This window comes from Athene cunicularia, assembly GCF_003259725.1.
Source record: "Athene cunicularia isolate RWA chromosome Z unlocalized genomic scaffold, athCun1 chrZ_part1, whole genome shotgun sequence".
Classification (NCBI taxonomy): domain Eukaryota; kingdom Metazoa; phylum Chordata; class Aves; order Strigiformes; family Strigidae; genus Athene; species Athene cunicularia.
In genome coordinates this window covers 36,061,061-36,075,146 of record NW_020799142.1, presented here as the reverse complement: position 1 = coordinate 36,075,146, position 14,086 = coordinate 36,061,061, and the positions used below count along the sequence as shown (strand labels likewise).

Here is a 14,086-nt window from a genome sequence, read left to right as displayed (position 1 = left end):
ATTTTTTTTTTTTTTTTTTTTTTTTTTTTTTTTAAGAAATCTTAATTTATTTGATTTTTTTACCCCGCCAAGCATACGTTGGAGGAAACGGCACCACCCTTAGTATAGCACTCTACTGCGGAGATTTGCAGTCTCTTGTCCCACAGACTTTTGGGTCAAGGAATTTTCTTGATGACCAACATCACCCCCTTGTTCAAGGCACATCTCCGAGAGGCAATTGTGGATGCTCACCCGAAGGAAAGGGTGTCCTTGGAGGCTCCTTGGTTCCTTGTGAAGGTTATGGTTAAGGAATTGTAGCTTCAAATACCACTGCCTTTTGGGTCCTGGGTACTGAGCTCTGGTTTTAGACCCCCTCTGGTCTTTGGAAGGTGGCACAAAGCCCAAGGTGGTGATGTGCCGATTCCCATAGCCTGTGATAGCGTGTCAGTCCTCCTAGCGAGCGTTTCCTAACGTGAAATTAGTAGTTTTGCTTCTTGATGATTAAACAAAATGTGTTAGTTGTTCTATCCCGACTCCTCGGGTAGTAGTCACCACACGGACACAGGGACTGACCGCAGTTGTGATTTCCCTGGGCTGTACTCGGTACAGTCGGTGCTGAGTTTTCCACCCTTGACACCCGAGGCCGTAGCTGCCACCTCCTGGGACTTCCCTGAATAACGTGCAAAGTTCTGATCTTCACAGATTAGAAACCACAACTCTCTTCCCTCCTGTTCTTTTTCTAAAAAGAATATTTTCTCTTTTTGTCCCTTCCTTGTAACAGCCGTTTTCTTCAACTCTTTACGTGGCTTTAAGACTCACTCTCTATTCAACTGGAAATCAAGCAGCAAAATGTTGCTTCACGACTGACACATTTGGTTTCCGTCTGCTTTTGAGCCGCGTTTCCGGATGAAAGAGGGATGTAAAGAAGTTGCCACCTTTTCGGCTAGCAGCTATGTCATTAGGGAGTTCAGCAAAGTTCAAGCTTAAGCTGCTGTTTGTGAGTCTTGAATGGCACAAGAGATGGAAAGGATGAAGAGCAGGTGATAGCCGTGCCGTGGCGGAGCGCGGGGTCCTCTCCCTCCTCCGGGCACCTGCAGGGCAGGCAAGCAGTAGCCAGGCCAAGGCACAGTTGGGTGCTGGAGAGAAAAGGAGCTGTTCTAAATGAGGACAAATGCTGGGAAAAAAGGAGCTAAGCAAGAGGAAAAAAAAAAAAAAAAGCAAGGATTAATAAACATAAGCTTTACCTGGGATGAAAGAAGTGATACGTTACGGGGATGGGTAGTAGTGGTGGTGTATTCTCATGCTGAAATTATACGTAGCTACTCGTTAAATACAGACCTAATTTGAATACAGTTTAGCCTAAAGTATTTTGACAGTTTTAGGGTAAGAGATCACAAAAGAAATACTTGCCTGCCTTTGAGTCTACCCTCCGTCATCTCCCATTATTGCCTGATGATTTGGGTCCCCATTTGGTGTTGGACGACGACCTTCCCCTTCCAGTGTTCAGCAGCTACTCCTGTTTGTACCCTCGTAGTTTAACCTTAAGCTTGGTCAAGCTCTCCGCCTTCATCCTTTTAACGCCAGCAGCTTTGCGTTCAGCGGGCTGCTCGCGCAGCGATGTCATTTGGGAACATCCAGAAGTTTGCCAGGCAGATTACAGGAGAGAGGGAAAAGCCCAAATGAAAGAGTTTTCTGTTTCCTTTTGGTTGTAGTAAGGTGGTGCTGGAATCTATAGCAGTTACGAACAGATCTTCAGATTGCTGACAGAGTTCTAAGGAAAACATTCTTTTCAGTGGAGGAGTTAAGGCGATAGTGATGTCTCAACATTTTTGTGGTATTGGAGACTAGGAATGATCTATTTCACATCACTAAAATGGGAATGTGCTAATATTTTTTTATTTTTTTTTCCCCCCAAGTACAGAACAGCAATATATATCGAGCTACTACTTAAGTACTTTAGGATTTTTCAGCTTTCTCTCACATCCAGCCTGGAATTCTGTTTATCCCAGGTGTACCTGAAGAACCCTCTCAGACAAACGTATTCTACTAAAGCTGATGCTTTCAATTATCAATCATCTCCCTTTTCTAGCTTCGAATTTAATCTTCATTGATGTCACTTTCCCTATATTTTTTTTATTGCTGTTCTTAATTGCCGCTCACATCTTCCATCCTAAGTAGGATCATTATTTTAATCAGGTGACCTCTTTATGGTTCCAGAATTAAGTGCGTTGGAAGGGGAGGAGACATCCCTGCGTTAAGATTGGGATGCTGTTTACAGTTTGTTTTTTTTTTTTTTCTTTTCCTTTCAGTTTTTGCACATCTGTTTTAATCTTCGGATAATTGATTTAAAAAAAAAAAAAATAAAACTAATGAGAAAATCTCTGGTTTTCTGCTAGTTAACGACCACGTGTTTAATTGCCTACGTTAAATTAATACGTGTATTTATGGCGATTGCAAGAGACACCGTGTGATTCACGGGCCCAAGGCATCTGTGTGACCACCTAAGCTGCCTTCAGAGACTGAAGCTCTTGAGTTTCGTGTGATAATTTCTGCAGCGGTTGAAGGACTGAAGGTTGGAAGTTGTACGTCCATCTGGTCACGACAAGAAGTTGAAATACGCTGTTGTAAATCCGTCACAACTGCACGCAGCTAGTTACGGTTTCTTCCTGCTTGTATAGGAGAACCAGTTAATTACTTGGAGGTGATCCTGGCAGATCTTGGAGTTGTTAATTTGCTGGGAATTTTCATTTATATTGTGTGATTTTTCTGATGTTTGTGTCAGGAAACAAGGAGTAATGTTTAATGGCTGTAGTCCAGCACATTTGTTTCAACATCTGTGATAAGAAAATGACTTAATTTTCTTGAGAAGGCGCAGGCTCATTTAGAAAAGAAGCAAACCCAACCGATTTCCTTGGCGTGCGGTTCTGTTTGATGGCGTTTCAGGCCCAGTGGGTGAGACGTGGGCCTAGGTTGGCCCCTGGTCACCTGTGACCCATCCATGGCAGTCAGAGGCAGGGATTTAGTTCATCCTAAATCAGGTGGCCTGAGCTCAGCTCAGTTGCCCGCAGGTAGGTCTCTAGGACTGAGCCAGCCTCCGACATGCCGCGTGTTCCTGCTGACACCTTCACTCAGGCAGAGGAGAATTTGGGGCACAAACCTTTCTACTTATTCCTTCTCTATTCAGATTTTTCAGTTTATTTCCTTTTTCATTCGGTGTTTTCCTAACTCGAAGCTTGCCTTGTCTTCTCACCTGCCGGATTTATGAATTCCCCCTTGCAATTCCAAAAATAGGGTCATTAATCCCTCTCTTCACTCTTCACCTTACGTACGTCTCTGTCTCTTTTTGCCACGACGGTGCCTTTTCCTGTGGCTTTCCACGACCTGACTCGAATACCAGGCTATAAACAGTCCTTTCTCACTTTCCCAAAAGCTGGTATTTTTTTCTGCCTTCAAATTGCTCCCTTGGGTTCAACCTGTAAGCAGCTCTAAGATTGCCATTTGATACACTTTTTGTCTGTCTCTTCTATGATTTTTCTCTTTTTTATTTTTTTTTCTGTCCGTAAGAATCTGTGAAAGCTGGAGTCTCTTGGGTCTGTTATTGATCAGGCGTTTTATATTCCCCATTCCCAACAAAAAGAATGTTGTGGAGTTGTGTGTTGTGGGGTTTTTTTTTGTTTGTTTGTTTGTTTGTTTTTTTCTTAGGGATGATAACGGTCTTTTTTTGCTCTCTTAGATCCAGGTTTGCACAGGCAGCAGTTTTTCCTCCAGCGACCCTCGAACGTGGTGGCCATGGAAGGGAAGGATGCTGTGCTGGAGTGCTGCGTTTCTGGGTACCCCCCTCCCACCTTCACGTGGCTGCGAGGCGATGAAGTTCTCCCCATCAGGTAGCTCAGTCCTTCGCGGGTCACGTATCCGGCACCGCATTTCCTTGAGCAAAGTACAGGCAAAGCATGCTTTAAATTCCATGGGGTGGGGTTTGGAGGCCGTGAGATTTTTTTCCTCCTAAATAATAATGAGACTGGAAGTGTCCTTTCACCTGCCGCTCTACTTATTCTCTGCACCAAATCCGAGGCTGGAATTTGCTATAAATGTCACCTGGCTGGTATTTAAAATGGAAGCGTAGAGCTGTTAACAGCACAAATCACAGCTGAGGACTACTTACGGCATAATTTACTGCGCGTATTTTTCTAGGGAGAGAGATAACACCTTAATGGGCTGTGGGCATGTTTTGTCAATGTTTCAGGTCCAGAAAATATTCGTTACTTGCTGGCAGCAACCTACTCATCACCAACGTGACCGACGACGACTCTGGGACGTACACGTGCGTAGTCACCTACAAAAACGAGAACAGCAGCGGTTCTGCAGAGCTGTCGGTGATGGGTGAGTACACGCACTACACCCACTTCGCTTTGCCATGACTGTTTCTTTTTGATTATTTCCTTTTTTCACACTGAATTTTCCAGAACCCCAAAGAACTGCCAACTCACCAAGTCCCTTCCCTGCTTTGATCCGTTATTGGCACCCGTGGAAATCAAGTCCTGTAAATCTTTGAGTATCTCCCACCGTGCTTGGTAGCTTTGCTGTTCCCAAACATCTTGTGGTATCAGATGCTAATTGCTACTGTCTTCTCTACGTAGTCCTTAATTTCTCCTTCCTGAAGCTTTTTTCTTCTTTTTTTTTTTTTTTTTTTTTTTAACATTGAGAGGGATGTCCCTGTTGTGCGTGATGTCACGCACAGTGTGAGTCGTACATCAGGTTTGTGGCAGCTTTTTTTCTTTGGATGTCATGAACAGTAAGATCAGAAAAATCCAGGTATTTAGCATCTTCTCACCAAATTAAGAGAAATCCAAGTAAATCTGTGGAAATTCTCACTCGGTCATGATGCTCAGAGGGTTCCCACTGTTAAATCTTACGAAAGCTCCCTCCTGACAAACCTGCTTTCCCCCGCGCTCCTTCCTCATGGCAAATATTAATGGAATCTGAAATATGTTTAAATCTAATAGCTGCCTCTTTTTTTTTTTTTTTCTTTCTTTCTTTTTTCTTTGTTTAAACCGTTGAACAATAACGGAGTACATTAGCGTTATTCAGTCAGATCTAAGGAACGACAGTTCATACTTAGTCAAACAATAACAGATTTCAATGTGCTGTTCACTTTGCATTCGGGCTTTAAAGCTTACGGGTGAAAAATACTTTCATTAGTGAATAGAGCCTTAATTTGGATTATGGGATAGTCAGTGCTTATAGAACAATACGCTTTTATCAAGCCATAATAGAATATAATAATTAGCGGTGATGGAGGGTACAGTTTTATTTCTTTCGGCACGTTAATGGAATACATTGTTTTACTGGATAAAAAATAAAAAATGTGGCTTTATAATTGCGGAGGTTCATTTGTCACGGAGTTATTTTCATTAGAAGGAATCAACTGTTGAAAAGGCAGGTAAGTCGTTGGGCTAAAGTGGACTTTATTTGCCTTACTGGAATGTGTTGATTTCAAATCTAGTGTGTGGCAGGAGATTAATTGTTGTTTGAGAAAGAGAAATAAATGACACCGATATTTCTACCCAACAAAAGATTGCAATATCTGTTGGTAGCAGCCACTGTGGCTTGAGGATGGTTGGGTAGATTATTTCTGACCGTGCAGTTCCTGTGAAAATTAATAGGAGTTTTGCATCGAAATCCTTTATGTTACCTTTGGAAGAATTTATTCCTGTCTGCATTCAGTCTATAATGCATCTAGTTCGGGCTTCATTATGCCTTCTGCTGTAAGTGTGTCATGTAGAAATTAAAGGTACATAAATTTTCATGCACCTTGAGGGGTACGTGTCAGCAATATGACACGGCTGTAAGGATGGATACGAGATGATGAAAATCTCCCCTAGAAGAAGACAGAATGCCAAGGGAGCGCTAAGTGAAACGAGACCGACACGGAGATGAAAGATGCCTCAGTTGCTGACGCAAGGGGAAGCCAAAACTCCGTTGCCATAGCACGGCGCAATTGTGTTCACCCTGTCGGTAGATCAAAGATTTCCGCGGTAAAGTTTCTGTTCGCATGCGGGATTCTCAGAGAACAAATTAAGGGGAAAAAAAAAAAAAAAGAGCTGTACATTTGGCACGGTGTTGCTGCACGTTTCTTAGTTTCCCGAGTAGGTCACTCCTTGGTGCCAGACTGAACTGAAAATGCAGCGTCGTGGTCATGTATATATTTGTGTTAAGAAAAGAAAATGTACAAAGGAAATTACATGACTAAACTGGAGAGATGTTGACAGCAATCCCCTGAGACCTCTTTCCAGAGCAATGCACCCGGGCTACAGATTTTCTCAGAATCTGCTGATTTATTGGATCCATCCTTACCAGTAGGAAACTCTCAAAACGCGCTGAAGTTTCTCCTGTTAATCCTCATATTTCATAAACAGAATAATTAGTTTTATTTTCTACTGGGGCTCGATACCAACGCAGATATTTGTGTGTGTCACCTTAGAGTGAATACGCTTGTTTATTTAACATACTGTAAATTACCCATCGGTATTTTGTTGCAAGACTTTTTTTTTTTTTTTTTTTTTTTTTTTTTTTTTTTTTTTTTTTTTAATACTGATGTAAACCTTTAATTGTTAATGTAGCTGTAGCGGGAAGAGGGATCAATGAGATATTTGCAGTCAGAGTGCAAAAAAAAGTTAACAGTCCAATAATTAGCTCCTCTGAAGTCTGAGTAGACAACGTCAGATCAAAGTTAGTTACATCACATGGTAGCAAGGTGCTTTTGATCTTTTGAATAATGAGGCTATTTGCAAGAGACGGAGCGTTTCACAACGGAGTTCCTATTTGTTCGCTTTAAGAGCTAAAAATAACCCTTTCGACGTCGGACCTAGGCCTAAAATTGCAAGAGGTGAATGAATTTGCGAGAAGAGATGATATCTTTTGCTCGATTTTATTTTTTTTTATTTTTTTTTATCGTGGCCTTTGAGCAGTATTTTTGCCACATCTCCCTGTGTGACGAAAATGAAAAGATCTGGATTACCGAGATGCTGTACGAATCATCCGCCTGCTCGGTAGCTTTAGAGAGCTTTAATGTTTAAACCAATGTTTGAAGATGATTAAATGTGTTAACCAGGGTCAACGACAATTATATTCGACATATTTTTTAGCTTTCCGAAGTGTCTTTTGGGCTTGTTGCCATTTGGCCTCTTGAGGGATTTTTATTTTTAATACGACTTTTCCGTTTCGTGTTTTGTTAAGCGAGACTGGAAGTCTGGCTGTTGTAGCATAGAAACCCCGTACCCCAATTCCCTAAATGAAAATTCCCTTCTGAAAATAACAAAAAAAAAAAAAAAAAAAAAAAAAAAAAGTCTTCCGTATCACGTAGCTACTTGTGGGAGCTCAGTCGGTTTGCAGCCTGATTTGACAGCGGGTAAATGCCTGGGATTTACCGTCCTGGGAGAGATCTAAATCTAGAAATCCCATTTTCTGTTGGTGTTTATAACTGAATCGACGGATTTTCTGATGTGCTGTTTTGCATAATTTCTTTTTCTCCCCGTTTTGTCTTTGGATTGTCCCTTAATTGTGTCAAAGAGCAAACCATAATTGAAGTGATAGAGTAGGGGAAGAGCATCGTATCCTCAGAAAGTTGTCAACTACCCTTTGCATATTAATGCGTCTCGTTAGAATTACGCTAGCAGTGCCTTTAAATCAAGCAGCTGTTCTTAAATGGATTAAGATCGAGGTGACACATTTTCAAATTTTCTTTACTAAATACATCTTTTTAACTCTCTTTTCCTAAAAAGTTCCTTTAAGGAGAAACAGAGAAGGGAACAGTTTTCCAGTAGTGTTGGCGCCGGAATGCTGACTTGAGATACTTTTAGGAAAAAAAAAAAAAAAAAAAAGCCACCGCTCGATCTGAAAGACAGCATTTGCAGAAAAACACCGCTGCTAACTTTTACCAAGCATCCATATGTATAAGCTACAAACAACTTGTCTGCGGTTTGGAAGCTTTTTTTTTTTTTTTTTTTTTTCAATGCAAATGCCTTTTACTAGGGAGTTTTTAATAAGAAGCATTTTTTTTTTTTTTTCGCGCTAGTTTTGTTTGCCGCTGCGGAAGAAAAGCTACATCAAAGGTAAGGCCGCATGAGACAAGTGGCTTATAAAATCACCTGGGTCTCTTTGACAAGAATGAAGGATTGTAAGCACCGTGCATCTTGGTCAAATGAGTTTTACTTCTGCCTCTGCTGCATGAATTCCTGTAGCAAAATGGTTCTTCGGAGATCAAGGTCATAGGAAGTACTGAATAAAGCAGGCGTGGATCGTGCTGTTGCGTGTGAATCGCTTAGGTAGAGAGTGGTATTAAGAAGGAAGCCTTCATCACCATAAAGTGGCTCGACACCGCGATGAAAGCGTGAAAAATGAGAAACTTTTTCGCTGTGAGCGCTGCTTCAGCTGCTCTTGCACAAACGCCCCAGTCCTGAAACATTTACAAAAGCAGCTCCGGCTTCTTGCTGATGTCGAAAGGCAAAGCCAGTGACGCACCCTGTTGATATACACTCATTGAAAAGAACTTCCAAAAGAGAGATTATCCGCTATTATAAACCAGTAGATGAGCAGTGGGGGGACGTTGCGGCAGCTCTGCAGAAGCTGGGGAACCTAACGACGTTTGAGTAACCTGAGGATCCGTTTTATTTTGATCCCGCACGGTGGTGTAAGTTCATTTTGCTCCTACTATTTGTTGAAGAAGCCAAGTACAGAAGAGAATCTTAAATTTATTCTCTGTTCTGAGCTTCTAGTTCCTTAAGGAAAGGGGATGTGTATACGGCAGCACAGTAATTTACGGTGGATCTCGTGATGCTTTACTTCAGGCAAAAGTGAGACAAATGAATGTCAAACCCGATCTCGCCCCAAAGCAAAGACTGCTTCTCTCCCATTCGTTTTCCAGATAAGTTTCGATACTGCAAATTTCCATGTAAATAAATGGAAGCATTGAAACCATCCACTCTGATTTTTGGCAGGCGTGGCTTTGAGTCCGTGACATGGCAACGTCATTTTTCCAGCCCTCCAGCTCCTCTTGTCAAAGTCAAGCAGACACAAGTGCCCAACGTGGTGGGTTTATGCCTTTTCCCGGAAGGTCGATGGGGCTGAGCTATCTCCTTCTCGCTAAATCAATGGCACTGTCACCTGAAAACATGGAGGTCAAATATTTAAATGAGGCTTTGGGAAGAGATTTCTTTTTTAGGGTGTGGATGTGGGACGGGCAACCCAAAATGTGTTGGAAATACTGGGTTTACCTGCTGCAGCGTAACCAGGCTTTTGAAGATGAAGGTGCTGGGTTAGATCAGCCAGATCAATAACTTTTTCTGTGTTCACTCCCCTTTATTTAGAGAATTTAAAAAAACACATATTACCTAATCTATAGCGTTCGATGGCTTTACAGAAGCCACTTATATTCTTCACGCAAGGAAAAGACGCTTGGCGAGTGTTTAAAATGAATTTTATACAACTGAAGCCGAAACATTTCCCTTGGAAATCAGTTACCTACCGTAGCGTTGCTGACAGAGAGCACGGCGCTAACTACAAGTAGTGACAATAAAATAATGTTCTGGGGGTACTCTAGCTGATCTTGAAATGTTAGCTGCTCCCTTCAAGGATATTTTTTTTATTTTTTTTTAATACTTAAATTAGAAATGACAGCACTAGCAGAGCTGTGTAACTCTGTGACAGAAATGATGAATTCTTAGCGCTAACGGCGCTCTGGGCTGACATAAACAGTAAACTGGGAGGCACCTCGTAGTACCGCAGGTTTTCTGGGGCAAAGCTGTCTGAGCCCCGACAGGTTTTTACTCCGAGTTCCTCTTGATCTCCGATTTGTTTTGCCCTTCTGGAGGGGTGCAATCGAAGAGAGGAAAAACATAAGGGTGGCAAGAGTTACAAAGGATTGTGGGGAGAAGGGGACCGTCCTTGCTGAGGCTGATGTGTGAAGAGTATTTTATTAATAGGACACTCGAAGACGGGGGACGAGATAGCGTATGCATGGCTGAGTGCCTGGCACTTCCCCAGGCACGCTGAGTCAGGGCAACTATTGGAATCAGCAGAGTTTTGCAGAAATTTTTTGCAGTTTTTCTTTTATGTGTGAACACGCTCGACATTTTGATGCTTTTTTTTTAGAAAAAAAAAATAAATCTTAAACTCGATAAAGCAGTTCAGCCAAGCAGCCCGAGCTGAATGAATGGCTTATCCTGTACCCTCAAGGAGTCAAGAAACTCGTGTCATGACCGAATGGCCTTGAGACAGACCAAATATTTGAGTAGGTGCGAGTGCTAACATCACTTTTGCAGATGTAAAGGCGATGAAATTATTTGTTTTTCCCTTTTAAACGGGGTTAGATTAATCTGTGGAGCTTCCGTATAAGAGTATAGTTTTAAGACCCAACTGATTTTTTTAGATTGCGTCAAGGTTTGGCGTTGTCTTAGTGGATATGGGCGTATTGGAGACTAAAAAATAAAGTTTTCAATGGTCTCTTCTGTGGTTGTTTTTTTGTTGGTTTGTTTTGTTGGGTTTTTTTTTAAATATAAATAGAAGATATGTATAGATAAGTGTAAATATATTTGTGTGATCTTCAGTGCTGCCTTGATCCTTTACGGGAAGAAACACCCACTTCCATAGAATATAATTATTATAAGCATCTATTATTCTGTACCTGTTTACCACAAAGTTTCTCCCAGCTGTTGTTACTGCCTAGTACTGTCAGTAAGGCTGGACTAGAACGACCAACAGTCTGATCTTTGAGAATTTCCTTTTTTTTTTTTTTTTTTTTTTTTTTTTTTTTTTTTTTTTTTTTCCTGTTCTGCTTGACACCCTGTTTTGCTTTTAGAGCTGTTTGAAGAGTTTGTTCTGGGTGATTTTTCCTTTAATGGGGTCTGTGAATAACGAGGTGAATGCCTACTTGCAGGGAAAGGGAAGCTCATCCCGGTAATGGTGTGTGGTTGAAGGACAGTTAGCTAATTTTTATTGCCACGGATGGAAAGGGAGTTGAGTTGCCTGATTGAGACCGTTGTGGAAATGTAATTCTTGTCAATGCATCGTGAGTATCAAATCCTTATTCAGCACCTGACACTTGTAGAAAGCACTTGAGTGAAACTCCGATGTTGCCGTTTCCTGATAATGGTGTTTAAATTCAATCCTATTTTAAAAATAAATACACCTAACAAGCTCTGCGATAGCGATGCTCGCTTGGCTGATCATAGGAAAATTGTTGTGCCTGGATACAATCTCCAGGTTTATGTTTAAGGGGAAAATATTCACGTGGAAATCCACGTTGGGAAGTTAACTAAACAAGATCTCTGCATAGTCTGATTTTTAAACTTTAAATTCTGTGGATCAGCCCGCAGTAGTTGCAGAGATACTCTGCCAAGCAGCTTGTTAGAGAGGCTCTTTGCTCTCAGGCAAGGGAGCTTTGCTGCTGCTGCTGAAAATGTCACACGTGGTGGCGCGTTCGTGTGTGGAGCCACCGGGCTGATTCCCACCCAGGGCCAGGGAGGGGGTTGTGCCCTGCACAGTCCTGCCGGAGTATCAGGGAATCAGGGAAGGGATCAGGTTGGAAAGGACCTCACGGGTGGCCTGGTCCCACCTCACGGATGACGTGGTTCCAACCTTTCTTAGCAAAAGCCCGGTCTAGATAACATGGTCCAGCCCCTCCTGTCCAGCTGAATCTTCAAGTTGTGCAACGTTGAGGAATCCACCACTTCCCCGGGGAGATTATTCCAGTTGTAATTGTGAAAACTGTTCCTCTCGTGTCTCATCGGAATCTCCCCAGGAGTAACTTGTACTTGTTTCCCCTCCTCTTTTCCATGGGGCTCCTTGTACAAGGGAGTCTCCATCGGCTCTGTAGCCACCCTTCAAACACCAGAACGTGGTGGTAAGGTCTCCCCTCGGCCTTCTCTCCTCAAGGCTGAACAAACCCAACTCCCAGACTTTCCTCACGTGGCTGCCCAGTCCCTTGATCACCTTTGCGGGTCTTCTCTGGGCTCTCTCCAGCCTGGCCACATCAGTTTTGGATAGCTGTGTATTTAAATGGAACTCAGGAGGATCACGTGGACCAATGGAAACGTTCCCCATCCCAACCGGTGATGGCACGCTTTGCTGCCCCAGCTGCCTACTCCAGCTGTCTCTAACCTAAGGTTTTTATTTTGGGTCTCGGCTCTGTAGGGCTTTGTGCACATTTCTTAGGATTGTTTTTTTTTGCTTATGGGTGTAAAATGAGATTTGGAGAAGCGCCTAAATAACTCTGGGAGCCAACTCTGACCCCGAGCAGTAGAAAAGCTACTTACCCTTTGGATCCAAATCTTCTTATTGTTTTTCTGTTTACTTGCTTCTTGTTTTTTAAATAAGATCTTGAGTCGAGTAACATGCCGGGGAGCTGTGAATCGTTTGCACAAAAGTTAACCATTAACGTGGACTCCATGGAAAGTCTTTGGGGTAAAAAAAAAAAGTGGGATAGCCGCTGTGGGTCAGCTGGACCTTCAGTGAGGTTTGGGAGCTGAAGGGCCTGTCAAGAATCTCCTTTATAAGGCCAAGGCATTTTTTTTTTTTTTTTTAATTTTACCACGAAATATTAGCACTAAATATTAAAAAAAAGCTCTTTGTACCGAAGTTTTTAATAGCGGTGTCGATACATGTGGATGATGTGAGGCTTTCGCATTTAGAGGCAGAGGGAAAAGCTGAGCCTTAGTGATGGGACTGAGCCGATCAGACAGCCTAGAGCTGCTGTTCACCGACTTTTAATGGATATCGGTATTATAAAAAATACACCTTGTCTTTTAAAATTCCCCTGGTTTTCCAAAGCACTGGCCTTACTCCTTTATAACTGTGTAATTGTTGTGTGACACTAATTACCACATTTTGGTATTTCCACTTAATTTACAGTTAAGCCTCTTCTGAGCATTAAACAGGATAAGGCAAAACACAAGGAAATATAAGAGAAGGAGGTATATTTTCTTTCACTGCGTATCTCCTCTTCTGCTTGCAGCATTCAGCTGCTGCTCTGATTAATAGTAAATAACTCTAGGGAAGTTCCATGGTACGGAATTATAATTAATTTATCAACATAATTTGGCACAATGCTACTTCCAATAAAGAAATTTGTTATATACTTCCCCCCCCCAAAAATTAAAAACAGGTAAAGAAGATGCAAGTGAAATGAGTTTCCCCTTGTCGCTGGCCCGATTTGAGACATAAACCCGACAGATGTCTACATATATTTTCAATGTCTTGTTTTAAAAAATAAAAAAGCTTTATTTTTTATTTTTATTTTTTTAAAAAACTAAATGTTGTAAGCAGAAAGCTTCCTCGGAGAGGAGCGCTCCCCAATACTTAACCTGACCCTTGGCTCTTCGCCTCCGGCTTTTCACTTCGTTGTTTTGTCTCAGTGGAAGGAAAAACTTAGAGCTGCGTTACTTCTGAGGACAAACTTTTTATCTCTTGTACTATAAATTGAGAACTGCAGGAACATAGTACTGTAACAAAAGAAGTGATTTCTTTTGCCCTTGGAGTGCTTTGCTCACTATTCCCCAGCTCTCCGGAGTATTTTCTGCGGGGAAGTGCTTGAGAGTAAGTCACCCTGGTACTTGCAAAAGGCAGTTAAAAATATGTAGATCTCATTGCAAAGCACACTTGTGTCATTTCAAAATAAAAAAAAAACTTTTTTTTTTTTTTTAATCTGCATATTCCGACTTCTTTTCGTTTACAAAGGTGTGTGGCTTTTAGGAACAGGTTGCACGGGCAGTTATCAGGCCCCTGTAAATGGAAGAGATGCTGCTGGGGGGCAGTGGGGTGGGCTGTGAGCTCTCAGGGTCCCTTCCAGCCTGATTTTTATCACCCCTTTTATCTTTAGCAAAGTAGTTGTGTTGGAGAGCAAAATTTTTTTTTTTTTTCAGATTTTTTTTTTTTTTCCAGAGTCTTTAAACTCAGAGTTAGAACAGAGTTCCCCAGGTTGGAGGAAAGTTGACATCACGGTGCTCACCCGCCGCCGTGATTCCCTGCGCGCTCTGTTTATAACATGAGATGAATGGCAGTGCTCATTAGACCTTCTTTTTTTTTTTTTTTTTTTTTTTTTTTTTTTTTTTTT

At 41.8% G+C, this 14,086-nt stretch overlaps 1 protein-coding gene across 1 annotated transcript in view; it reads left to right on the top strand.

Moving 5' to 3' along the window:
- The window catches only part of DCC (DCC netrin 1 receptor), a 260,983-nt gene that overhangs the window by 2,027 nt on the left and 244,870 nt on the right, over positions 1-14,086 (top strand). The window contains exons 2-3 of the mRNA XM_026865876.1: positions 3,713-3,863; positions 4,223-4,359. Of these exons, the coding sequence (XP_026721677.1) occupies positions 3,713-3,863; positions 4,223-4,359 (288 nt within the window). The remainder of the gene's footprint in view (positions 1-3,712; positions 3,864-4,222; positions 4,360-14,086) is intronic.